General features: G+C 49.4%; 2 protein-coding genes across 9 annotated transcripts in view; both read right to left on the bottom strand.

Moving 5' to 3' along the window:
• LOC115531422 (liprin-alpha-3) overlaps window positions 1-6,553 on the bottom strand; it is a 22,911-nt gene extending 16,358 nt beyond the window's left edge. For 2 of the 5 annotated variants that reach the window (XM_030340687.1, XM_030340685.1), the window contains exons 1-2: window positions 6,445-6,551; window positions 3,826-4,557 (exon numbers count right to left, since the gene is read on the bottom strand). In XM_030340687.1, coding sequence (XP_030196547.1) covers window positions 3,826-4,158 — 333 coding nt within the window. In that variant the 5' untranslated portion in view covers window positions 4,159-4,557; window positions 6,445-6,551. Of the gene's footprint in view, window positions 1-3,813; window positions 4,558-6,444 lie in introns of all 5 variants that reach the window. The other 3 variants (XM_030340686.1, XM_030340684.1, XM_030340688.1) reach the window with 2 other exon arrangements.
• An 840-nt stretch (window positions 6,554-7,393) lies between these two features.
• plekha4 (pleckstrin homology domain containing A4) overlaps window positions 7,394-25,000 on the bottom strand; it is a 17,637-nt gene continuing 30 nt past the window's right edge. The window contains exons 1-24 of one of the 4 annotated variants that reach the window (XM_030340683.1): window positions 24,687-25,000; window positions 20,743-20,761; window positions 20,270-20,371; window positions 19,652-19,724; window positions 19,207-19,307; window positions 18,719-18,837; window positions 17,903-18,091; window positions 17,451-17,685; window positions 16,997-17,056; window positions 16,580-16,723; window positions 16,337-16,396; window positions 16,101-16,181; window positions 14,312-14,497; window positions 14,002-14,100; window positions 13,577-13,682; window positions 13,166-13,248; window positions 12,909-13,013; window positions 12,615-12,675; window positions 12,075-12,127; window positions 11,477-11,596; window positions 10,660-10,920; window positions 10,330-10,451; window positions 9,793-9,887; window positions 7,394-9,120 (exon numbers count right to left, since the gene is read on the bottom strand). The exon at window positions 24,687-25,000 is cut by the window's right edge and continues 30 nt beyond it. In XM_030340683.1, the coding sequence (XP_030196543.1) occupies window positions 7,895-9,120; window positions 9,793-9,887; window positions 10,330-10,451; window positions 10,660-10,920; window positions 11,477-11,596; window positions 12,075-12,127; window positions 12,615-12,675; window positions 12,909-13,013; window positions 13,166-13,248; window positions 13,577-13,682; window positions 14,002-14,100; window positions 14,312-14,497; window positions 16,101-16,181; window positions 16,337-16,396; window positions 16,580-16,723; window positions 16,997-17,056; window positions 17,451-17,685; window positions 17,903-18,091; window positions 18,719-18,837; window positions 19,207-19,307; window positions 19,652-19,724; window positions 20,270-20,371; window positions 20,743-20,760 (3,699 nt within the window). In that variant the 5' untranslated portion in view covers window position 20,761; window positions 24,687-25,000 and the 3' untranslated portion in view covers window positions 7,394-7,894. Of the gene's footprint in view, window positions 9,121-9,792; window positions 9,888-10,329; window positions 10,452-10,659; window positions 10,921-11,476; window positions 11,597-12,074; window positions 12,128-12,614; window positions 12,676-12,908; window positions 13,014-13,165; window positions 13,249-13,576; window positions 13,683-14,001; window positions 14,101-14,311; window positions 14,498-16,100; window positions 16,182-16,336; window positions 16,397-16,579; window positions 16,724-16,996; window positions 17,057-17,450; window positions 17,686-17,902; window positions 18,092-18,718; window positions 18,838-19,206; window positions 19,308-19,651; window positions 19,725-20,269; window positions 20,372-20,691; window positions 20,762-24,686 lie in introns of all 4 variants that reach the window. The other 3 variants (XM_030340680.1, XM_030340681.1, XM_030340679.1) reach the window with 3 other exon arrangements.

Consider the following 25,000-nt stretch of genomic DNA (forward strand, 5'->3'; position numbering starts at 1 on the left):
TTGTTATTTGGTCGCGGGAGAAGTTCTTTCCACAACCTGGCAGAGCCTAGCAACACCTGAACAGAGCCTAACGATACTTACAGAACCTAATAAAGCTAACAGAACCTAACAATGCTAACTAAGCCTAGCAACACTCACCGAAACTAGCAACACTAACAGAATATAACATCACACTTACATTACCTATCCATACTAATATAATCTAACAATACTGACAGAGCCTAGCAATACTAACACAAACTAGTCGCACTACCAGAACATAACATCATACTCACAGAACATAGCACCACGCTAACAGAGACTAGCAACGCTAACAGAACATAACAGCACTGACAGAACATAGCAACACACTAACAGAGACTAGCAACGCTAACGGAACCGGGCAGGGAGCGGATCTATGTTCCCAAGGTCTATTTTGGTGATAATAATGATAATACATTTTATTTATAACGCACTTCACATCAACTCAATGACCTCAAAGTGCGCCCATAGTTCGGAGCCTCAGAAGCTGGAGGAGGTTGGCCTGTTGAGAGCGGAGGTGGCGTGAGGAGGAATGGGGGGTCATGAGCTCTTTGATATATAGGGGGGCAGTGCCATGGAGGCACTGGTGGGACACAAGGGAAGCCTTGAGTTGGATCCTGTACTGGACAGGAAACCAGCGGAGGGATAGACAACCAGGCAGGTACCTAGGTTCACAGGGCCCTGTGTTCCTAGGGTCCGCTGTCAGTCACAGCTTAAAATAGAAGATGTTCAAAATCCACTATAGCTAAATTTAGAATAACCAAAAAAAAAAATACTGGATTTATTATTTAAGTACTATGGGATTTTTTAAATATCAATAGAAGCCCAATGTGAAGTGTGTGAGTTTGATTCAAAAACATGGATGCTAGGCTAGTTTACACCAAGGGAAGCATTAAGCTGTCCTTCGGTGACTCCAACCATTTGATGAAGTTGTTCCCTTGAGTGTAGGCCCGCCTGTTACAGTGAGGGCCATATGGCAGTACTCCGGGAACAGAAACCCTATTTGACGAGTTTCTGACAATAGCCCGTATCCTATTAAGCCATCAAAGATCTTTATCAGGTTCCAATCCTGTGCTACATAGAGCTGGGAAACGCAGGACAGAGAAGGTCAGACCTTGGGAGAGCACATGTAAAACTGGGGAATATATAGGACCCTTGGAACAGGAATGACCCAACCTAGCAACATGAACATAACATAGCAACACTAACAGAACATAGCATCACGTTAACAGAACCTAGCAACACCTTTACAGACGGATCATCACAGACAGAAACCCGGCAACGTTAACATAGCAACGCCCCTAACATAATCTAAAAACACCCTAACAAGGCCAAGAAACACCTTCAGAACCTAGCAAAGAACCTAACAGAACCTCGCAACACTCACTTAACCTGGCAACACCTTGGCTGAACCGAGCACCACCCGAACAGAACCGAGCAACACTGACAGAGCCTATTAGAAAGAGCAAACAAGAGAACGACTACAGGGGAAGGGCTGGAGGAGAAGGAAATCAAAAGAGAACTTTACAGATGGTGACACAGTGGGACTGTTGGCTCGGCAGAGCGGACGGCTGAAGGCTTTGCTTCTCCTCTTCCCTGCAATGTTCTATTCTAGTCCTCCTATCTGTCCATTCATACACAATCCTGCCATTACCTATAGGATGCAACAATTACCCCATTTGATACTATCTTTACCCATATAATACTACTATTACGTGTACGATGCTACCATTTGAAAAACAGGGACGTTTATAGTCTGACGTTATTATTTCTGGAATAAAAATTAATGGGAGATATTTTGATTAGGTCATTATTATAATGATACATTATTATTGCATGTATTACTCTGAGTCTAAGAGACGATGTCCAAGCCAAGCTAAGCCAAAGTAGGCTACTCAAAAAGGGGATGATTCTATATTGGATCCATAGCACACTGTTTCTGATCGGTCGTGACTGCTTATGGTATAAAGCCGGTAGATAGACCAAGCATAGCAGGGTTGCGTCACAGTCTTTCAGATAGACATAAGACTAATTACCAACTGTCCCAAAATGAATATTGATGAGGAAGCTAGAACCTTTTGCCATTACCAAATCTATTAATATATCTTTTGGAAACAGCGATGTATCAGGAGCCAGCCGCAGCCTCTGACCACCAGCCACCAGGAGCCAGCCCAGCCTCTGACCACCAGGAGCCAGCCCCAGCCTCTGACCACCAGGAGCCACCAGGAGCCACCAGGAGCCAGCCCAGCCTCTGACCACCAGGAGCCAGCCCCAGCCTCTGACCACCAGGAGCCACCAGGAGCCACCAGGAGCCAGCCCAGCCTCTGACCACCAGGAGCCAGCCCAGCCTCTGACCACCAGCCACCAGGAGCCACCAGGAGCCACCAGGAGCCACCAGGAGCCACCAGGAGCCACCAGGAGCCACCAGGAGCCAGCCCCAGCCTCTGACCACCAGGAGCCACCAGGAGCCACCAGGAGCCACCAGGAGCCAGCCCCAGCCTCTGACCACCAGCCACCAGGAGCCACCAGGAGCCACCAGGAGCCAGCCCAGCCTCTGACCACCAGGAGCCACCAGGAGCCAGCCCAGCCTCTGACCACCAGGAGCCACCAGGAGCCACCAGGAGCCACCAGGAGCCACCAGGAGCCAGCCCAGCCTCTGACCACCAGGAGCCACCAGGAGCCACCAGGAGCCACCAGGAGCCACCAGGAGCCAGCCCAGCCTCTGACCACCAGGAGCCACCCGGAGCCACCAGGAGCCACCAGGAGCCACCAGCAGCCAGCCCAGCCTCTGACCACCAGGAGCCACCAGGAGCCAGCCCAGCCTCTGACCACCAGGAGCCACCAGGAGCCACCAGGAGCCACCAGGAGCCAGCCCCAGCCTCTGACCACCAGCCACCAGGAGCCAGCCCCATCCTCTGACAGGCCACCAGGAGCAGGGACTGTCCCCGGAAAAACAGGGATATCTTTTCACCATGCTTATTTTATTGCACATAAAATACAACCATTATCCATACAATACAACCATTATCCATACAATACTACCATTATCCATACAATACCACTATTATCCTTATAATACTACCATTATCCATACAAAACTACCATTATCCATACAATGCTACCATTATCCATACAATACTACCATTATCCTTAGAATATACCCTGATCTATACAATACTACTATTATCCTTATAATACTACCATTATCCTTAGAATACTACATTATCTTTATAATGCTACCATAATCCATATAATACGTCCATTATCCCTACAATGCAACCATTATCCATACATACTAACATTATCCTTAGAATATGCAATGATCTATACAATACTACCATGATCCATACACCATTATCCGTATAACGCTACCATTATCCTTACAATTCTAACATTATCCATACTCTATACCATTATCCATATAATACTACCATTATCCATACAATACTACCATTATCCATACAATACTAACATTATCCTTAGAATAGTACCTTAATCCATACAATAGTACCTTTATCCATACAATTCTACCCTTATCCATACAATACAACCATTATCCTTACAATACAACCGTTATCCATACTCTACTACCATTAATCATGCTATAATACCATTATCCACACTCTACTACCATTAATCATGCTATAATACCATTATCCATGCCATAGTGTTCCCTGGTTAGCGGTAGCATTGTAGGGATAAAGGTACACTGTTATCCATGCGACGCTAGCATCATCCATACGATACCTCCATCATCCACGCCCCCGACCCTCCAGAACCCGTCATACTAACCATGCCCCCTACCTGCGGCAGGGCGATGGACAGCTGTCTCTGCAGGGAGTCCTTCTCGTGGCCCAGCTCTCTGAGCCGGAGCTGGGCCGTCCCGAGGCAGTCCTGCGTCTCCCTCAGACTCTCCAGCAGCCGCTCCCTCTCCGTCAGCATGTTCACCATCAGGGACTCCAGGTTCCCCGTGCTGCCGCCCTCGTCCCCCCCTCCTCCTCGGGGCTCCCGGCCGCCGTAACCCGCTCCTCCGGTGGCCCCCCCGGGCCCCCCGCTCCCCGCCGGGGACGAGAGACCCCCGCCCGGACCCCCGCGGCCGTCCTCAGAAATGGTGGGCATCACCTCGCACATCATCATGAGACGCTGGCGGGTGACGGAGGTTTCCTAACAGCGGCTAGTCTCTGGTCCCGGGCCCAGGTTCCAGGTTCCAGGTTCTCAGGTTCCAGGTTCCAGGTTCCAGGTTCTCAGGTTCTTCTCGGTTCCAGACTCCCTCGGTGTGTTCGGGTCGTGGGTCTTCTATGAGCGGTGCCACAAAGTGCCATGGAAAAAAGAAAAAGACCCGGCCCACTCCTTCAACGCATGGCTTCTCCTTCCCCAGAGCTCCTCGTCCCCCCGGGGGGGTAGGGGATCCAGAAGGTGAGCCGACGGAGGAGCTGTCCCGGCTGGGGGGTGGTGGCAGCCGATGGGGGTGGGTGGGGGTAGGGAAGGGAAGAGGTGGGTTTGAGGCTGGAATCCTCAACACAGGGGTTGGAATAGCTGAAAGGGAGAGCAAACAGCCCATCACAACACAGCTTTGATGGGAGTGTTTCTACGGCAACAGATGAGGAGAGCGGGTCAACTAGGGGACCAAAGAAACACCCGTGCGTTTTGGTTAACCCAGGCCCTCAAGAACCAAGATGGAGGTTGGAAGCATTCTGCATGTGATGATATAGGACAGTAGGCCTACATGTGCAAACATGTAATGTGAGAGTATGTGTGAGAATATGTAATGTGAGAGTATGTGTGAGAATATGTAATGTGATAGTATGTGTACAGTTTAGGTTATCCAGTATGATAGGATGGCTGCATGTGATAATAATCCAGATTGATAGCATATTCATGTGACCGTTGCCATCTACTGTGACTATAGGCTTGCATGTGATCATAATTTGATCGTAGGTCTACAGCATGTATGTCTATAGTGTGACGTTAGACTATATAAGATGACAGTAGGGCTTCGTGCGGCGCTTTACTAAGACCACTCGGTGATATCTGCATTGTAAATGTTGGCCTACATAGAATAAAGGGTATGTATACATATTTATTTATTTATATTTGTTATCGGCACATGACGTCATAGCGTCATGTGACGCTAGGGTGAACCATGAGGTGCCTGGGCATCTCTTTTGCAGGCTCTGTGTGTGTGTGTGTGTGTGTGTGTGTGTGTGTGTGTGTGTGTGTGTGTGTGTGTGTGTGTGTGTGTGTGTGTGTGTGTGTGTGTGTGTGTGTGTGTGTGTGTGTGTGTTCGTGTCTCTGTTGGTTTATGTGCATCTCTATGGCACTGTCCGTGTGTGTGCATCAGCACATCATGAGTACACACAGACGTGTGTGCTTGCGAGAGAGAGAGAGAGAGAGAGAGAGAGAGAGAGAGAGAGAGAGAGAGAGAGAGAGAGAGAGAGAGAGAGAGAGAGAGAGAGAGAGAGAACCAATGTAGCTATAAAAAGATTTTTAAACATTTGACATCCGGCAGTATTTGAAATGGCGTAGCTGAACGTCTCAGAGCAACGAGCACTAGGCGCACCGCTGTGATCAATAAGTAATAATCCTACAGGAGAGACCGCGAGACGAGATGACAGCTCGAGAGATTCCGAGGCTCGAGTGCTCCTCACACACACACACACACACACACACACACACACACACACACACACACACACACACACACACACACACACACACACACACACACACACACATTCACACACTCACGCACACGCGTGTGCTCGTGCACGCGCGGCGCGGTACACCCGTCGTGCTATAGTAGATCTTTCTATGAATCCGGATCCTAAGATGTGAGCTCTGATGATGTGAGGCTCGCGCCGGGGAGCGGTAATAGCGGGTCCGGATGAGAGTATTCTGGGATGGATCTGCTGAGGCTGACAGCCAGGCCCAGATGTTCCACTATACAGCCAATCACACACACGGCTGCTCCGGCGCGCCGTTAGTCCCAATGTACAGGCGCCGTAGCCCACACCATACCACCCTAAGCCATACCGTCCTCCAATCTACCATCCTCCACCCTCCACCCTACCACCCTACACCCTACCATCCTCCCCGTGCAGGTACGACGGTGGAGCGCGCCCTCAATACATCGCGCTGTATCGCTGAGGTGCACGTTAAACCGTGACATTATTATCCATTTAAATAGCCTTTTATTCTCACACACACACACACACACACACACACACACACACACACACACACACACACACACACACACACACACACACACACACACACACACACACACACACACCATGCACGCGCCTGCACGCACGCACGAGACTGTTCTGTTTGCAGCCCGCTCCGTGCTTATTTGACGTCTAATTCCGTTCAGAGGAAACGAGGCTGCATGGCGGAGGGCGCGAGGGGTCCATCCCTTACCTCGGTCATCCACGCGCGGAGCCCATCCCGTCCCTCCGTGTTTACCGGGAGATATTCCGGTGCTGTGTCCGCTCCCCTCGAGCCGAGCCGCCTATGTGTTTTCTCTCCTCTTCCTCCCCTCCGAAGCCTCTTCTTAAAGGAACACTCTCTCCTCTCGCGACGCGCACCGATCTCTCTACTCCGTGATTTACACGCACGCTCACTCGCACGCACGCACGCGCATACCCACACACAGACACACAGCTACACACTGACACATTAACAAACACACACTCACACACGGGTGCAGGGCAATCATACAATTGATTTATAATCAAGCGCGTGGCCATATGTAGAATTGGTAACATTTAGTTAAAGGTGCGGATCACGTGACAGGCAGCTTTGTCGACTCTGAGCTTTATTATAATAGACGGTCCCGCTTTGTCTCCATCACTGGGAGTTGAAGATGTATGACGTCATCGAGCTCCGGTTAGACCTTCTTGACAAGTCATCATAAATGAACATTTACATGACAAAGTCCACGGGAGGAAAATGGGGGGAAAACACTTCTGAACGATGTAGGAAACGGACTCGGTGACATATTGGCCCACAACAGATGGAGACATGATCAGGTATAATCAAACTTGTAATCATTCATTAGCCGCTGTGCATGACGTCATTTGTGTGTGTCTGGTCCCTGGATCTCTGCATCCTCACTCCTCTCTGTGGGTCCGGTCCACACAAGGTGCTTCTCGCTTTAAGAGAGCAAGGCTGGAACAGATGATGTAATGTGTTCTCAGACAATGATGTCATGCACTGAGACACGGGGAGCATTTAAAGTGACAAAGGCTTTTTTTTTTACCGGAACCGGGCAAGCGAGGGTTAATGACAGTCTTCTGCACGAGCTACGAGAGAGGACGGTCCCGAATTATAGACGCAACCCCCTGAAAGCTATAAATATACGTATCACTTATGCGAGAGCTGTAGCAACACATACGCCACGTTTATTAATTAGGACAATCAGGAACACGTTGAGATGTTAGAGATTAAAACATTAACTAATTTGCAACCCAACAGTTAGTCACAACTCAACAGTAACAGTCACAACCCAACAGTAACAGTCAGTCACGGGACGGAATGGACCAATGGTTAAGCACCCCTATACAGTATAGGTTTACCTCCCTGCATATATAAAATATGTACGTTTATTTCTCCACATTAGGCATATTTTTTAAATCACCATATATCGCTGACGACAAATAGCAGTACATTATTATTCAAACATTTTCATTGGAATCATTTTTATCTTTCATTTGTTTCCATTTTGATATTCCAAATATCTATTAATGTCCACGTTCTCAAAGTCTTTCTCAGCCGCAGTCTTCCTCTCCTCTTCCCCACCTCCTCCCCCTCACCTCTTCTGTTCTCTTCGGTACTTTAGGTTCACGAGACATTCTCTCTCTCTCTCTCTCTACAAACTCGTCCGCAGGACGGTCACCCTGGTGTTGCCAAAACCAGCTCCTCTTAACACCGTTGTGACGTCACCAAACCCGGAGTCGCCAGGGATGGCCTCTCTACTGTCACTCAAACTGCTGCTCTTCCTAAACACCCTGGTCTGCTCCTGGTTCCTCTTCCTCCCCTCCTGGCCCTTCTTCCCCTCATCTTGGTCCCTCTTCACGGCCTCCTGCTCCCTCTTCACCTCCTCCAAGATCACTACCTCCTCTGAGGCCTTCGTCACTCCCCCTGGTTCATCCCCAAGTCGGGGGGCCTCTTCCTCCTTCCCCTTCTCCGCCCCGTCTCCTCTCCCCTCCCCTTTGAGGTGGTGGAGGACGTCCTGCTGGGAGGAGGAGGAGTAGGTGGAGGAGGAGGAGGTGGAGGAGGAGGAGGAGCAGGAGACCTCCGGCAGGACTTCAGGGGCTAAAGCTTCCAGCTCCTCCTGGATCCTGAGCTCCTCTGGGTCTCCTCCTTGTTTGGACAGGGAAGAAGAGCTGCTGAACCAATCAGAAGGTGCCGGAAGGCTGATGCCGTGGAACAGGGCGTCCCACGCCCTCCGAGTGGTACCACTCTGACCCTCGGAGACCGGGACCCCCTCCCCGGGCGGCTCCTCCGAGCTTTCAGCGTCGTTGTTGTTGTTCCGGTCGCTTCGGACATTTTGGTCGCTTCGGTCGTTGACGTCGTTTCCGTTGTGGTCGCCCGGTGTGATGTCCGTGTCCGAGATGCTGACGTCGCACGCGATCTGGTAGAACAGCGCGTGGTTCTCCTTCATCTTCTCCAGGCTGAGGTGGCTGACGTGGGAGGAGGAAGAGGAGGAGGAGGTGGCGTCGCCGGCGTCGGACACCGGCTCCTCGGGTTTTTCCGGCCGGCCGGTGATGTCGGCGACCTCCTGGTCACAGAGTGGCTCCGCCCCCTGGCTCTGCAGCGGGATGAACCCCTGCCACTGATTGGTGGAGAGGAACCACTGGGCCCGGCTGGACTGGGACCGGTCGTCTCCACGGCGACGGTCCGGGGAGACCTGGCGCCCGTCCTCCCGCTGGTACCAGGTCACGGAGCTGGAGTGTTTGACGGAGCCGTTCGTACCGCGGGGCGCTGGCCGCTCGCCGCCTGCAGGGGGCGGGAGGCGGCTCCTCGGCTCCGCCTCCTTCTCCTCGGCCGCACCGCCCCGGCGCTCGGCTGACCCGTCGCTATGGCAACGGACCCCTGCACCAGCAAGAGGATGGAGGGATAAAGGCATGAGCTTCATGACCCCGCCCCCCGCCGCCGCCCGTTCATCAGAACTCATTCAGTTCTCTGAGCCCAACCCTGTTCTGTTAGCCTAGCTATGTTCTGTTAGCCTAGCTATGTTCTGTTAGCCTAGCTATGTTCTGTTAGCCTAGCTATGTTCTGTTAGCCTAGCTATGTTCTGTTAGCCTCGCTGTCTTGTCTAAGCCTAGGCTTAGTTTGTTTGCCTAGGTATATTTTGTTTTATGTTTGTTTTAGCCTAACTATATTCTGTAAACTAGCTTGGAACTTTTAGCTTCGCTATTTGCCTTGTGCCTAGCTATATTCTGTTAGCCAAGCTATGTTCTTCTTCTTTTAGCTGAGCTAGCCTGTATTTTGGCAGCAGGAAGCTCTAATATTACTTATTTTAAAAGTGCAGTTTGTACATCTGCTAGAATTGGTGCAGTTCAAATTGAGTTCACTTTGGTTAAACACTCATCACACTATAATGATATAGGAAGCATCCTCATGCACCATGCAATTATTTGTTCGAATTTTCTATGTCTACTTCTGAATCCCATTGCCACTGTTCAGTGTGTCATAGAGAAAGGTTTGAATGCCGAGACCCAGTCACCATGGCAACTGGGAACACGGCGATGTCACAGGAAGTACCTGGCGTCTGGCCGGCCAGCTTCCTGTCATCAGTCAGGAGAGGAACTTCTTTGTCTGACAGGTGAACAGGAGTGGTAGAGCTCTCTCTTACTGCACTGAGAGAGAGAGAGAGAGAGAGAGAGAGAGAGAGAGAGAGAGAGAGAGAGAGAGAGAGAGAGAGAGAGAGAGAGAGAGAGAGAGAGAGAGAGGGTGGGGGCCGATGGAGAGGAGAGAGAGAGAGAGGGAGAGAAATACAGAGGGTGGGGGCCGATGGAGAGGAGAGAGAGGAGAGAGAGAGAGAAATAGAGGGGAAGGAAGCGAGGGAGGGGAGAGATAGACCGAGATTGAGGACAACGTATCAAAGTGTGTATTCATTAATTAATTAATTTCACACACACACACAGGCACACACACGGACACGCAGACGCACACACAAACACACTCATACACACACACACACACACACACACACACACACACACACACACACACACACACACACACACACACACACACACACACACACACACACACACACACACACACACACACACAGACCTGCGGACGACCCTCTCTCTGATTCGCTGAACTCGTCTGAGTTTGGCCTCTCTCTGCTCAGGGGTCAAAGCGAGGTCATGAGTCTGGCCGGGGTTCAAAGGTCGGGAGGCCGGGCCTTGAGCCTGTTCAGGAAGTCGTCATAAGGGCATAAAACCTCATTACGAAATCGTATTCATTTTAAGGAACTCAATTTATTTAATTCAGTTGGGAAAGTGGTAATTATTATTTTCAGAACATCAGACTGATAATTAGTCTGGACCAAACCGGGTCTAGACCAAATCGGAGAAAATAAAACCAGCGCACCAGAACCAGGAAGGGTAGGGGTCTCACCAGCGTGTCGGCGGTCGGCCCCCCGTCCCGGGCGCCGTCCTCCGTCTGCCGGGGGGGCGACTCCCAGCTCACCACGCGGTGGCGGGCCGGCACGTAGTCCAGCCCCGAGGGGGGCCTGGGGGACGGGCGGGGGTCCGGGATCTGCTCGGGCAGCGGGGGGCTGAGCTCGGGGGGGGGGTCATCCACGGCCACCCTGCGCGCCACCAGGGAGGAGGGCAGTGTTGCCGTGACGACCCGCGTCACGCGCAGCGGGAACGGCGTCTGGGGGAACGAGGGGGGGGGGGGGTTGGTTACAGTACCTGGAGCCCCCGGGGGCATGACCCTGTACCCCCTCAGACACACGCTGATCTGGTCCAGGCTGACAAGGGCTAGACTGGTCAAGACTAGTTTGTTCTGGTCTAATCTGGTCTAGGCTAGTCTAGACTGGTCTGTTTGGTCTAGTCTAGTTTGGTCTAGTCTCTGTTCTGATTTAGTCTAGTCTCTGTTCTGGTTTAGTCTGGTCTACGGTTCTGATCTGGTCTAGTCTAGCCTAGTCTAGTCTGTACTGGCTTAGTCTGATTTAGTCTAGTCTCTGTTCTGGTTTAGTCTGGTCTACGGTTCTGTTCCGGTCTAGTCTGGTTAATTGTCTTTTGTCTGGTCTGGCCTAGTCTTGTCTTGTCGGATCTGGTCTATTCTGGTCTCTGGTCTTGATTAGTAGGGTCTGGTCTGGCTTGGCTTGTCTAGACTAATCGGGGCTGGTCTGGTTTAGTCTGGTCTCTGGTCCTGTTTCGTAGGGTCTGGTCTGGTCGTCTAGTCTAGTCTGGGCTGGTCTAGACACCTCGTCTCTGGGTTCCGAGCTCCGGCTGCGTCGAGGACCGCATGGCATGATGGGAGGTTTCTTCCGGCTGGCCGGCTTCTCCTTGGTCCTCATCTGCTCCTCCTCCCCCATCCTCGCTCCCTGCGAGAGAACATCAATTCACTCTTTGAATCATTATGAATAATACAGAATCATTATTAAACGCTATTAATCATTACTCCCAACGATGCAATTATAACACTATGATATTAGTTCCTTGGCCACTACAAAATTCATAATGACGCAAATTTATAGTTATTAGTTATTGTTATTAGTGATACAATTAATGAATCAGTTGGGAGGACAACATTGGTGGTTTGGTGTGGCTGTAGGGTTTCTGGAGCTGTACTGATTGGGATGTGGAGGTAGAGACGATGTAAGGCGGGGAAACACTGACACAGATAAAGACGGCAGGCAGAGAGGGTAGCAGACAGCAGTGAGCCTCCACCGCCCCCTGTTGCCTGCAGGTAGTACTGCATCCTGGCCTAGTTGTGTAGGAGATGAGAGACGTGGAGTTTGGCTGCCGAACAAGAGACCTGCTGCTATATGTGGACTTGGGAGGGGGGTGTGTGGAGCATACCTTGTGTGACGTGATGGTAGGCTCGGGTGTCCGCCTCCACCCCCCCATCGGCCCTGGGAACATAGCAGGAGGGAATGTTCATGTACTCAAGAGTATTCATGGATTCACAATTTCAATGCACTGATTTCAAAGTGTTCATTAATTCACACTATTTATGTATTCACTCTAATTGTGTTATCACAGGGTTCATGGATTCACAATGTTTGTGTATTTACACAGTTAAGTAATAACACGATTTGTGTTTCAGTCTGTTCATGTATTCATCATGGTATTATGGTAGCCTGGTTTTGATTTGCCGCCGAAGCAGTGAAGAATAGAACATCTAAACAAAACCACAAGCCTTGGAAATGTTGGTCAAAACCACAAGGCCGAATACAGATAATGTGTTCTCATCTCAGAGTTTGGCAGTTTTACAGTTGATTTACAAAGAAACTTGAGTGGACGTTTCTGGGTTAGAGTTTCAAATAACCGAACAGTTGGAAAATTCCGCAACAGAAATACATGACAATAACCGAACCCTGACAGGTTGTGGACTCTCACCTGCTTGGCTCCTCCCATCACCCCGTCCATCACCCCGTCCATCACCCCGTCCATCAATCCTCTGTCGGGACACACCAAAGAAACAGACATATATCAGACACAGTACACAACATTTATCCAACAACATACGCAGTCAATACCACGCAAAACTATACGATGTGAAAAGCATAGTCAATATCTAGATTACACAGTAAAAAAAAAAAATGCGACATCAACTTCTCTCAAATATAAAATCCACACTCAGTAACACATGGAGGTTGGGGGGGGGGGTTGGCCAGAATAGGCCGCTCTCACCTCATAGGACGGATCTGTCCAGTCGTACTGTGGAGCCCTCATCTGATTGGCTTCCTGCAGTTCCTGAGGTAGAGGTGGGCGGGTCGGGGCCATTAGCTCCGCCCCCTGTAGTGTTAAAGCAGTTATAACAGTCTAGTAATAGTTTAAAGAAACAAGACGATAACCCAAAATGGCAGGTCAAACGCATAAGACATAGCACAACAACATCAACAACAACAACAACAACAACAACACAAGTGAAGAGGGTCCAGTCCTACCATGTGAGCTGTGCTCTGCAGGGTCTGTGACGGAGAAGGGGGGGAGGTTGAGTGTGTGTGATGGTCTCTCACCGCGGGGGGCACTGGAACAGCAGTTAATTAAGTATTAACATCGGCATTGCTACTAGAACAATATAATGATCAGTCGACAATACGTATTATGTAGCAATATCACAAGATTTACATCGTAACGAACGCATACACACACACGCACAAACACACACACTCTGCTGGTATGTGCAGATGACATGAAGTACATGATTGGTTTGTCACCTGCGTCATCATCAATTGGAAGGAGCATGGTTGTGTGTGTGTGTGTATGTGTGTGTGTGTGTGTGTGTGTGTGTGTGTGTGTGTGTGTGTGTGTGTGTGTGTGTGTGTGTGTGTGTGTGTGTGTGTTTGTGTGTGCACCTAGTGTGTGTAGTCTCAGCAGTGCAGAATGGTGGTCCCGGTTGGGTTTCAGAGCAGACAGGACGTCCTCCATCATCCAGAGGTCCCTCTGAGCCTGGGACTGATGCTACACACACACACACACACACACACACACACACACACACACACACACACACACACACACACACACACACACACACACACACACACACAATACAGATAATAAACACGCATTATATACACACCTTACAGACAATATACAGACAATATACACACATTATCTAAACATATACACACTATATACACACAATATAGACAATATACACACATTATATACACACTATACACACAATACAGACAATGAACACACATTCATTAAAAGATAGAGAATGTTATTGTGTTTTATTGGCACCAATATATAATTTGTTCTGTAGTTCTGTTACCTGAGGCGATCCAAAGTCTGTGATGTGCTGCAGGTGAGATCTGATGATTGACAACTCACTCTCCATCCTCTCGTACTGAGCCCAAACCCTCTCCATCTCCTACACACACGCACACGCACACACAAACACACACACGCACACACACACACACACACACACACACACACACACACACACACACACACACACACACACACACACACACACACACACACACACACACGCACACGCACAAACACACACACGCACATTAACATACACTCTCTCCAACCTCAAAAACATGGAGGCCATTCAGGTCCTCACAGCCTACCAGAGAAACGTCACACATCCTGGCGCGGATAGTGACCAGCTCGTCCTGCAGCAAGGCCTTCTGGGAAAGGGCCGCATCCTGGGTCCTCCACTCCTCCAGCGGCATCCTGCTGGTCTCCACGGCAACCTGCATCCTGCCCATCTCCATGGCAACCTGGACACTGTCCTGCAACACGGCCACAGAGATCTGAGAGGACATGAGAGCTCTTTATCGCCTGTCGACAGGTTATCAACACTCTGTTAAACTGTTAGAAACACAACCAGAGATCCCATGTTACCGCCATGTTACCACCATGTTACCACGGTAACAAAATGTTAGTAAACGGTTCATAATGCCGTGTTCTTTGGAAAAGGTACTCGAATCAGGGTCGCTTGTAACTCACTTTATTGGGTTAAGGTTTGGACTAGTCTCTATGAAGCAAAAGGAGGGGAATTGTATAGGCACGCGTGGAGATACATTTAGGGTGCACTCACACTAAGCCATCTGGCCGTGGCCGTTTTCACACCTAACCGTGCTCAAATCTGCCAGTGTGAGTGTGGCCAGTCTGGCCAGGCCAGGCCAACTTGGCCACTTGGGAGAGGTGTGCTGCTACGGTACGGGCCGCCACGGTACAGATGCTAATGAGCCGACACGCGCACACGCACGGCTACGCAACCTGAGCTGGATGACGTATAGTCCATGCGACGACCACGGATATAATAAAGGCGACGAGCCTTCTTTCCCATTAAACGGTAAACATGGCGTCAAGCGGTTGAACTAGTGGGTGTGAACTAGAGTGGGCTCTATCTGAGAACGGCTCCAAATAAGCAGCAGACTCAGCAAAGTGCGAACTGTGTTCTCTTTGTTGCTGTCCATTGTTGATAAAACTCTGACTGGCGGCAGACTTTATTATGGTCCATGCAGCGGACGCTTGGTGACGACGTGTTACGTAGTGATGACGTTTGTACAATAGCCAACTGTGGCCAGGCCACAGTTGCGACGGCCAACGGCCACGGCCAGATGGCCTAGTGTGAGTGCAGGCCAGAGAACAATGGGGCCAGTTGAGCACGGTTAGGGGTGAAAACGGCCAACGGCCACGGCCAGGTGGCCTAGTGTGAGTACACCCTTAGTAGGGCATCTGATGGATGCGTTACCTAGAGTGCTCTGGCCCCCTGGGCTATGTGTTGTGACTTTAATACTGGGCAGGCGTGGATTAAGTTATGTGCTCTGATTGGCTAAGCATGGTGCTGAACTACTGCCCCCTGGATACCCGTATGTGTACTCTATGCTGCTCTCTTGCGGCTATGTATGGGAATTACACTTTTTTATGTGGCCTTGAGCGTCTGGGTCTCTCGAACATCTTGACCGCTCATATCTCTAGAATTTACGCATGATGAATGGCGTCCTGTATGAGCTGGACGCCTCCCTAGGCTCAGGATCCCACCCTAAGTTGAGAAAGAAGCCTCTTTAATTGGTAAGGGCACATGTGGCCTGTTGGTATGAATTTGTGAATTATATCACAATAACAGACAAAGAGATCTGAGCGTACAGGAGGGTTCTTTATCACATGATACCACGTTAATAACATGTTATGAAACTGTTAAAAACACAACAAGAGATCAGCGTGTACACAAGAGCTCTTTATCACATATAACCACGTTAATAACATGTTAATCAACAGTTTATAACAGAAACAGAGATCTGAGAGGAAATCCCTTGTTAACTCTTTATCGCTTGTTAGCATCCTATTTCCCTTTTTATCAACATGTGAGCAGGTTATCAACCAGTCGGGTCTCAGACTGGGACTAACCTTGTCCACCTGCAGCTGAGCCAGCTCCATGGACAGAGCCTGCAGCAGCTTGTCACACCCACACAACCTGGTCAGAACAGCCTGCAGACACACACAGAGCTATTTGTAGACCGAAACGCTATTTGGAAGACACGGTGTTAGTGTTATTTTGATACATGGTGCTGTTTGTTTTTCTTCTTTTTTTATGCATCCATGGCAGATTTTTGCTAATCGTCTGATTGATTGTTTTAACTCACGTCTGCGTCAGTCTCCAGTGGGCGGAGGGGGGGAGTGTCTCTCAGCTCCGGCTTCACAGCCTGAAAAACAGTGCAAGTATATTTATGCAGAATTAGTCCAAAGGTACTTTTGTGTAATCTAGTACAAATGTATTTTATGTAAAACGTGTACTGTTGACTTTGAAGTATGCATAAGATGTGGTGACACAACCAGAGAGAGCAGAGCCAGAGAGCAGACACGAAGAGGAGAGCAACCCTCGCTACCGTTGTCGTGGGAACCACACACACGGACACATGGTTGCCGTGGTGATGGTGGTGATGGTGATGGGTGGGGTGGGGGACGTGTCCAAGTCGGGTCGTCCGCGGCAACGGGGGGAGGGCTTCCGGGAACCCCCCCGTGGAGTGAGACTGAGGAGAGAGAAAGGAATGCTGCAACAATCCTCTAATTCTACTGTAGTTCTACTGTAATTCTACAGTAATTCCACTGTAATTCTACTGCAATTCTACTGCAATTCTACTGTAATTCTACTGTAATACTACTGTGTTTACACCTATATATATTCCGATGTTTTACTCCTACCTTAACTCCTACCTCGTTTAATTGACAGTGTATATTCTTAAATGAATAGTGTGTTGACCGATTGAGGAGACGGAAAAGCAGTTCAACTGATCATTCGTTACCTTTGCTAGCGGCCTCCGTCCGGTGGAACCGTGGTGGACAGAACCGTATGTCGCTACGGGCTACACACACACACACACACACACACACACACGCACACGCACACACACACACACACACACACACACACACACACACACACAATCAAAAACTGGTATTATAACAGAAGTAAAGGTATTACTAGTATTGTATTTGCCTTGTTGAGATTAGTATGATAGTATTACTTGTGTTGTGTTGACCTGGTTGAGGTCTCTTGTAGTTAGTATTAGTAATGTTAATAGTAGTATGAGGTTAGTATGAATAGTATCGCAAGTATTGTATTTACCTGGTTGGCCAGTACTGGGGTTGGGGGACTGAGGTCTTATTTAGTTAGTATTCGTAGTAGTTTTGTAATTTGAGTAGTATTAGTATGTACAGTAGTAACAGTATGAGTAGTATTACTAGTGTTCCATCTACCTTGTTGAGCCATCTCTCCAGGACGGGGGTGGGGGGGTGTGGTCTGAACTGGTGTTTGGGGGAGGGGGGGGTGTAGAAGAGGGGCTGCGGGGTCACGAAGGGGTCGTTCTGGGGCCGGATGTCCACCCTTCCCACTGGAGTGTGAGGTCGCGACCCCAGCTGACCTCTAGGGGTCAAGGATCCTCCGCAGGAGGCGGAGTCTTCCAGACCACAGCGGTCCCTGCTGGGGGAGGGGCTGAGGGGGAGGAGACACGCATAAATTGAGAACCGAACGTTACATCTGACATACAGAGTAGTATGTGTTAATAATAAAGTAACTTAAAATAACTTTCAATGTACATCAGCTGTATCGTTATAATTGTTTCTGTATTTCTGTATTTTTCTTGTTTTCTTCTGTATGGATATATTTTATTATTATTTCTATTTTATATGTTTTTAGCGTGTGACAGTACCTCGGTCGTCTCGCCCGCTGCTCTGCGTGGGGGTGCGGGCCCCGCGCGCCCGTCAGGTGGCTGGGTTCGCTCAGCGTTCGGCTGACGTGTCGGGGCTTCTGGAGAAAACATTCTCCCTCGGAGGACGGGCTGGCCACCGACTCACTGCTGCCCCCTAGCTGTGAGAAGTCCTGGAAACTGCAGCAGCGTCTAAAGTCACAGATATAAGGCACGGTACTGTTACAATGCTGTTGACGTAATGGTGAAATGCTATTTAAAGGCTGTTCAATTTAATTACTATCGAACTACTACCAAAACTGTTACAATACTGCTAAAATACAGTAGAAATAATGTTAAATATGTTGAAAAACTGTTATATTACAATATTAATTTGGTGGTTTGTGTTAGTGTGTGTCTGGTGGTGTTGTTTTTAGTGTGTGTTTAGTGTGTGTTGGTGTGTAGTGTGTTTGTTCTGTTTGGTGGATGTAGCTGTTGATGTATGTTGTCTGCAGTTGTTTGGTCTTTGGTGGTGTGTGTTTGCTCTAATATTGGTGTGTGTGTTTGTGTATATTTTCAGTGTGCGTTCGGTGCATATTTGGTGTGTGTGTTAGGTGTTTATTTGCTGTGTGTGTGGTATAGGCCTGGTGTATGGCTGGTATATGTGTTGGTTATATACTTGGTGTGTGTGATTGTTTAGTATATTTGCTGTACGTCTGGTGTGTGTCTTTGGTTATTTGTTTCATGTGCCTGCTGTGTGTGTGTTTGGTGTATACGCATCGAGAGTGCGTTCGGTTCGGGCTCGGGTCGAGCCGTGCCAGGTGGTTGCTGGTTCCACACCTGTTGAGCGTGCCCTCCTGCTCCATCGCGGCGGCCTGGCCCAGAGCTCGGACCCAGCCCAGCATGTCCTCCTGGGTGTCCGCGCTGAAGTAGTACGAGCGCATGCCCTGGTGCACCACCTGGCTCCCGGCACAGCCACAACAGCACTGTTCATTACTGGAGCTCCAATATGCTCCTCAGTAAAACTCTCATATTTAGTGTTTATTAGAGCTCTTTATTATTTCGTATTTGTTATTAAAATGTATGTTCTTAAATCCTTATTTAAAACTTATTTATTCCGTTTTTTAAATTGACTTAAAAATAGTATTGATCCTTTATTATTAAACACTTATCTAGTCTTTAATAAAAAACGGTATTGTTTAGTCTTAATTAACACTTCATTATTCTTTACTTAAAACTCAATCAATTAGTCTTCATTAGCAGTTAATTAATCTTATCAGCCAGGCAGGTTACAGCCAAAGAGTGAGTCAAAGGTTGAAGAAGAGCACCTTGAATGTATACTTCCTGTTCTTGCATTCCCTCGTGGAGCAGAACAGGATGTTGTAGCTGGGTAGAGGAATACTGCCCAGCACACACTCTTCTCTGCTGTCTGCAAGAAAACACACACAAAACTCACAGAACTCAGTCAAATCACTCAGGCACAAAGTACCAGATGTGTGCTGCTGACAAAGTCGTTTTTTCCAGCACTGTTGACTAAAGCAATTTTTCAGCATGCTGGTTCACAAGTGTGCTATTCTGACAGCATGATAGTTAACTAGTGCGCTAGAATGACAGTATGCTAGTCTGGTAGGTTGGCAGCGAGTGTGATAGTACACTTGTGTGCTAGAATGACAGTACAGTAGTATGATAGTAGAGTATACTAGTGTGATAATAGGCTAGTGTGATAGCATGCTAGCACTACTGCTGGAGTGTGTGCGCTGTGAGCTAACTTACCTTTATAGTAGAACAAACAGTAGTTTGACAGCACAAACCATCTCCTCTTCCACAGTTTCAACCCTGCACTGTCCTTTATAACACAAGCAGAATGTCAAAATTGTCAGAATCATACAGTTAACACAGCTAAAGCATAAGGGTTAAATCATTCAATGTTTTCAAATTATATTTAAACTGTTGGCGCAAGATAACAGAAGGTCAAATAAGAAAATTGTTTTTTGCCGGAGGTAGGAAGTGTGCTGGAGGTTGGAGGTGTGTGTGTGTGTGTGTGTGTGTGTGTGTGTGTGTGTGTGTGTGTGTGTGTGTGTGTGTGTGTGTGTGTGTGTGTGTGTGTGTGTTTGTCTGTGTAGGAAGAAGTTTTGTGGGAGAGGTAGGAGGTATATATGTGTAGGAGGTCGAAGCCATGTAGGAGGTGTGAGTGTGAGAAGTAGTTTTTTTGTTGTTTTTTTACGTAGGAGGTGTGTGTGTGTGTGTGTGTGTAGGATCTAGAAGGTGAGGATAGAGGGTGTGTGCTTGTGTGCGTAGGAGGTGTGTGCCCTTGTGTGTGTGTGTGTGTGTGTGTGTGTGTGTGTGTGTGTGTGTGTGTGTGTGAGTGTGTGTGTGTAGGAGCTGAGGCACCTTCTTGTTGAGCCAGCCTCTGATGACCACTGGGCAGTTGGGGTCTCTTCTCGCCGACCGGTACCTCTTCCCAAACGACTGGAGCTTCTCACCTCCCCCGGACTGCAGGGAAACCATGACAACCGTCAACATCACCGTCACTTTGACAATCATCATCATCATCATCATCGTCATCATCATCATCGTCATCATCATCGTCATCATCATCATCACCATCACATAACAACATTCTTCATGATCATCATCATCATCATCATCATCATGTTTTCCATGCAGCACATGCTTGTGTGAGCATGCGGTCATAGAGGGGCGTGTGGCGACAGGTGTAAGCCATACATGATGACACATGACTCTGGCCTCCGCTGGCAGGGCTACGCAGACACAATGACATCATATGAAGCAATGCAAGCAAGCTAACAAACTTTGTGGACGGGCAGGGAGGAGACGGTGGCCATGCTGGAGGCTTGGCTTACTCTGTCCTGGTCGTCCATCCTGGAGGAGGAGAGAGGAGGAGGAGAGGAGGAGGGGAGAGGAGGGGAGAGGAGAGGGGAGGAGGGGAGGAGAGAGGAGAGGGGAGGAGGGGAGGAGAGAGGAGGACAGAGGAGGAAGAGAGGAGAGGGGAGGAGGGGAGGAGAGAGGAGGACAGAGGAGGAAGAGAGGAGGAGGGGAGAGGAGGGGAGAGGAGAGGGGAGGAGAGGGGAGAGGAGGGGAGAGGGGAGAGGAGAGGGGAGGAGGGGAGGAGAGAGGAAAGGGGAGGAGGGGAGGAGAGAGGAGGACAGAGGAGGAAGAGAGGAGGAGGGGAGAGGAGGGGAGAGGAGGGGAGAGGAGGGGAGAGGAGAGGGGAGGAGAGGGGAGAGGAGAGAGGAGGAGAGAGGAGGAGAGAGGAGGAAGAGAGGAGAGGGGAGGAGAGAGGAGGAAGAGAGGAGGAAGAGAGGAGAGGGGAGAGGAGGAGAGAGGAGAGGGGAGGAGAGGAGAGAGGAGGAGAGAGGAGAAGGGGAGAGGAGAGAGGAGGAGAGAGGAGGAAGAGAGGAGGAGGGGAGAGGAGGAGAGAGGAGAGGGGAGGAGAGGAGAGAGGAGGAGAGAGGAGGAGGGGAGAAGAGGGGAGGAGGGGAGAGGAGACAGGAGGAGGGAGGAGGAAGAGGAAAGGAGAGGAGGAGAGAGTAGAGGAGGTGAGAGGATGACAGTAGAGGAGGAGGGGAGAGGAGAGAGAAGGAGGGGAGAGGAGGAGAGAGGAGACAGGAGGAGAGAGGAGGAGAGAGGAGGAGGCAGGAGGAAGAGAGGAGGAGAGAGGAGACGGGAGGAGGGAGGAGAACGGGGGAAGGAGAGGAGGAGAGAGTAGAGGGGGAGAGTAGAAAGAGGTGGGGAGAAGAGGAAAAGGAGGAGCCGAAGAGAGGGCAGTAGAGGAGAGTGGAGGCGAGAAAGAGGGGGAGAGGAGGGGGAGAGGAGGGGGAGAGGAGGGGGAGAGGAGAAAAGAGGAAAACAAAATAATTAGAGAATAGTGCAAGATCGTTTTTCAAATTAGTGCAGTGATATATGAGATATAGGTGAGATAATGCTGAGATATTGCTGAGGTAGAGAAAAGATAGCAGAGATATGACCCCATTAGACTTAGTTGGACCAACAACACAACCAGGTGACATATGGCCTCCCCCCCCCCCCCCCCTCTTCTGGCTCCTCTCCTCTCCCTCCCCCCTCACGTCCTCTCCACTCCTCACCTCTCTTCCCCTCCCCTCTCCTCTTCTCCCATCTCCTCCCCCTCCCTCTCTCCTCATCCCCTATCTCCTCCTCCCCTCTCCCCTCCTCATCCTCCCTCCTCATCTCCTCTCCTCCTCTCCTTCTCTGCGTTCTATTCTCGGCTGCTCTCTCTCTCTCCCCCCCCCCCCCCCCCCCCCGCTGTGTCATGTTGCAGGTGACAGCTGCATCGCCGTGGTAACAGGCGGGGAGTGTGTGAAAGCCAACCTGGCACCCGCACAGGAATGAGAGACATGCTAGGGGCGCGGCCAGCGAGCAGGGGGCGTGTCTGTGTAACGTAGGGGGCGGGGCCATGAGATAGGGGGAGGGCCTTGGACATGTGGGAGGAAGGGTAGAGGAATTCACTGTGACTCTCTGAGACCGTGGGACCAACCATGCCCCCCCCTCCACCCCCCCCCCACCAAACATAACTTCACCTCAGCGTCTTCCATTTTTAACACCTAGGCCACTCTCAGAGGCGCTGCATCCCATTAGGCATACCAGGCAATTGCTTGGGAAGCGCTGTTCGAACACATTGAAACAAACGAAACAATCGAACAACCGAACAACCGAACAGGGCTATGGCCAGCCCGGTGATGGGGAAGTACAACGAGGATGGTTCAAAAAGTTATTTTTCACAAGAATTACAACTGGACTCATTTTGTAACAGAACGCGCATGCGCAGCACAAAAGACGCACAGTCCAATGAGACATAACGCCATTAGCTACGGGGAAAAGCATCTAAAATCATGAAAATCATTTTTGAATCTATTCATAAGATACCTTCCCCACATTAATTTGCCAGCATTACCAATCTGCAAGTTTCTCTTTTACAACAACACACTTAGCCTATACACCAAACAATCTAACACCCTTTACATGCAGAGAAACAATAATGTGTGATACCGGGTTACACACTTAACAACGTCACATACTTCCCCTACACACATAACAATCTAACGCATTCTACCTACACACTTGACAGTGTAGCAGGCTGAACAATCCTGCACACGTTCCTCCCGACATGAAATAAACATGAAGACAGTGGAGACATCCAGAGGAGCCTTTGTGCGGACGTTCTCCCACACAGGAGCCGGCGAGCGAGAGATGTTGTGATGACGCAGGCCAACCACCCCATGATCAGCGCTCCTCACCTCCATCTGCTCCTGCACCCCCCCCCCCCCAAGCACCCCGACCCCCCCCCAAGCCCCCCGGGACACAGAACAACAGAAGAACACAGCCGCCGCCGCGACCTTCTGGCCCACAAGTGGTCTGTGGGTGGAGGGAAGTATTTGGAGAATCCTGCTGATTCGTGGGGTCACGGTGTGTGTGGGCAGGGGATTTAACATGCTAGAGACGCGTGGAGGGCGGATGAACGCCAGCTCTGTCCTCCGTGCACACAGGGCGCTTTGTGGCGGTCTGGAGGTTCACACCAAACTAGCATGTAGAGCACCTCCCGGAACACAGGGATGCTAATTGTCGCTACCACAACATTAGCATCCACAGAGCTCCTCGCGGAGTCGCCACATCAACAGAGTGTTTAACCCCCCCTAGTGATGACATGAACACAGCTTAGAGATATAGATGAGATATGGTATTGATATTTACATCTAACACACTTTTTAATGGTGATGCTGAATATGTTTTTTGAAACATCAAACTTTGTGGTCGTTTTTCTTGTATTATTGGGAGTTGCTACTGTTAAAATAGATACAGAATAGATAAATGCTTCCCAAACTGTTCTACTTTTCTAAGGATTAACAACAACGTTAAAACTCAACTAAGTGCATTGTAGACTAGGAGAGCTACATTATCACAAATCATGAATCGGAGAAGTTCTCAAGTCAGTTCTTGATGTTCAGCTCATAGAATAGATTTTGGGGAGGTATTTGCTATACAGATAGACAAGATGAGACATATATGAGATATATCTTCCATAATATGATTAGATGAGAGATAGATTACATAAATGCATGAGGTATAGCTTTTTTCATATAGACAAGCTATAGGTGAGCTAGATCAATATCTGAAGATATAACTGAGATGTAGCAGATATATGGGTCGGAGACATTTACGTTGGAAAGATACATAAGATATAGCTAGTAGAAGTGCTGAACTCATTGCAGATAAAGAGCATGCTAATTCAACAATAAAACAAAGGACTGTGGAAACAAAGACCTCATCAACAGATTCATCTCAACCCAGGCCGACTGTGCAACAGTAATCAATAGCATTACAGTAACAATACACAGAAGGAAAGTGATACAATCTGAAGTTTATTCTGAGATTCATTTTATCCAAATTTGTTACCTGTACTTCCTGAATCTCTTTATCTTGTTATATTTCCTACGAATGAGCCATTTGAGTGAACTAGTGTGTAGGCCGGGTAATGTCATAGGTAGACCAAGACCCATATACTGTAAGTGATCTAGTGTGTTGCATAATGTCATAGGTAGACTGGGAGCCATTTAGGTGATCTAGTGTGTAGTGTAATGTCATAGGTAGAGCAGGAGCCATTTAGGTGATCTTGTGTGTAGTGTAATGTCATAGGTAGAGCAGGAGCCATTTCAATGAACTAGTGTCTAGTAGTGTATAACGGTATATGTAGACCAAGAACCATATAAGTAATCTAGTGTGTAGGGTAATGCACAGGTAGACATTATAGGTAGGAGCCATATCACGGTACCTTGGTTGGCTGTCGGTTCCCTCTCAGCTTCTTCCTCTCAGCCCGACCCGATTCGGCTGCCGTCCCCCTGGGAGCACCGTGCTGTCTGTCCCTGGGACACACCGGCCTGCTCCCCGTCCTCCCCGTCCGCTCTGTCCGTCTGTCTGTCCTCCGGCCCGCTGCTCCGAGAGACCAGCTGTCCTGTCGTCGTTGACACCGGTTGTCTTGGAGACAGCACTTCTTTTAACCCTGTCCGTCCGACTGTCAAACTTCCTGCCCCAGCTGAACACTGGCAACACTTTGACGCTCTCCTCTCTCGCTCCCTCCCTCCCCCG

The sequence above is a fragment of the Gadus morhua genome, chromosome 18, assembly GCF_902167405.1.
Source record: "Gadus morhua chromosome 18, gadMor3.0, whole genome shotgun sequence".
In the NCBI taxonomy this organism is placed as follows: Eukaryota; Metazoa; Chordata; class Actinopteri; order Gadiformes; family Gadidae; genus Gadus; species Gadus morhua.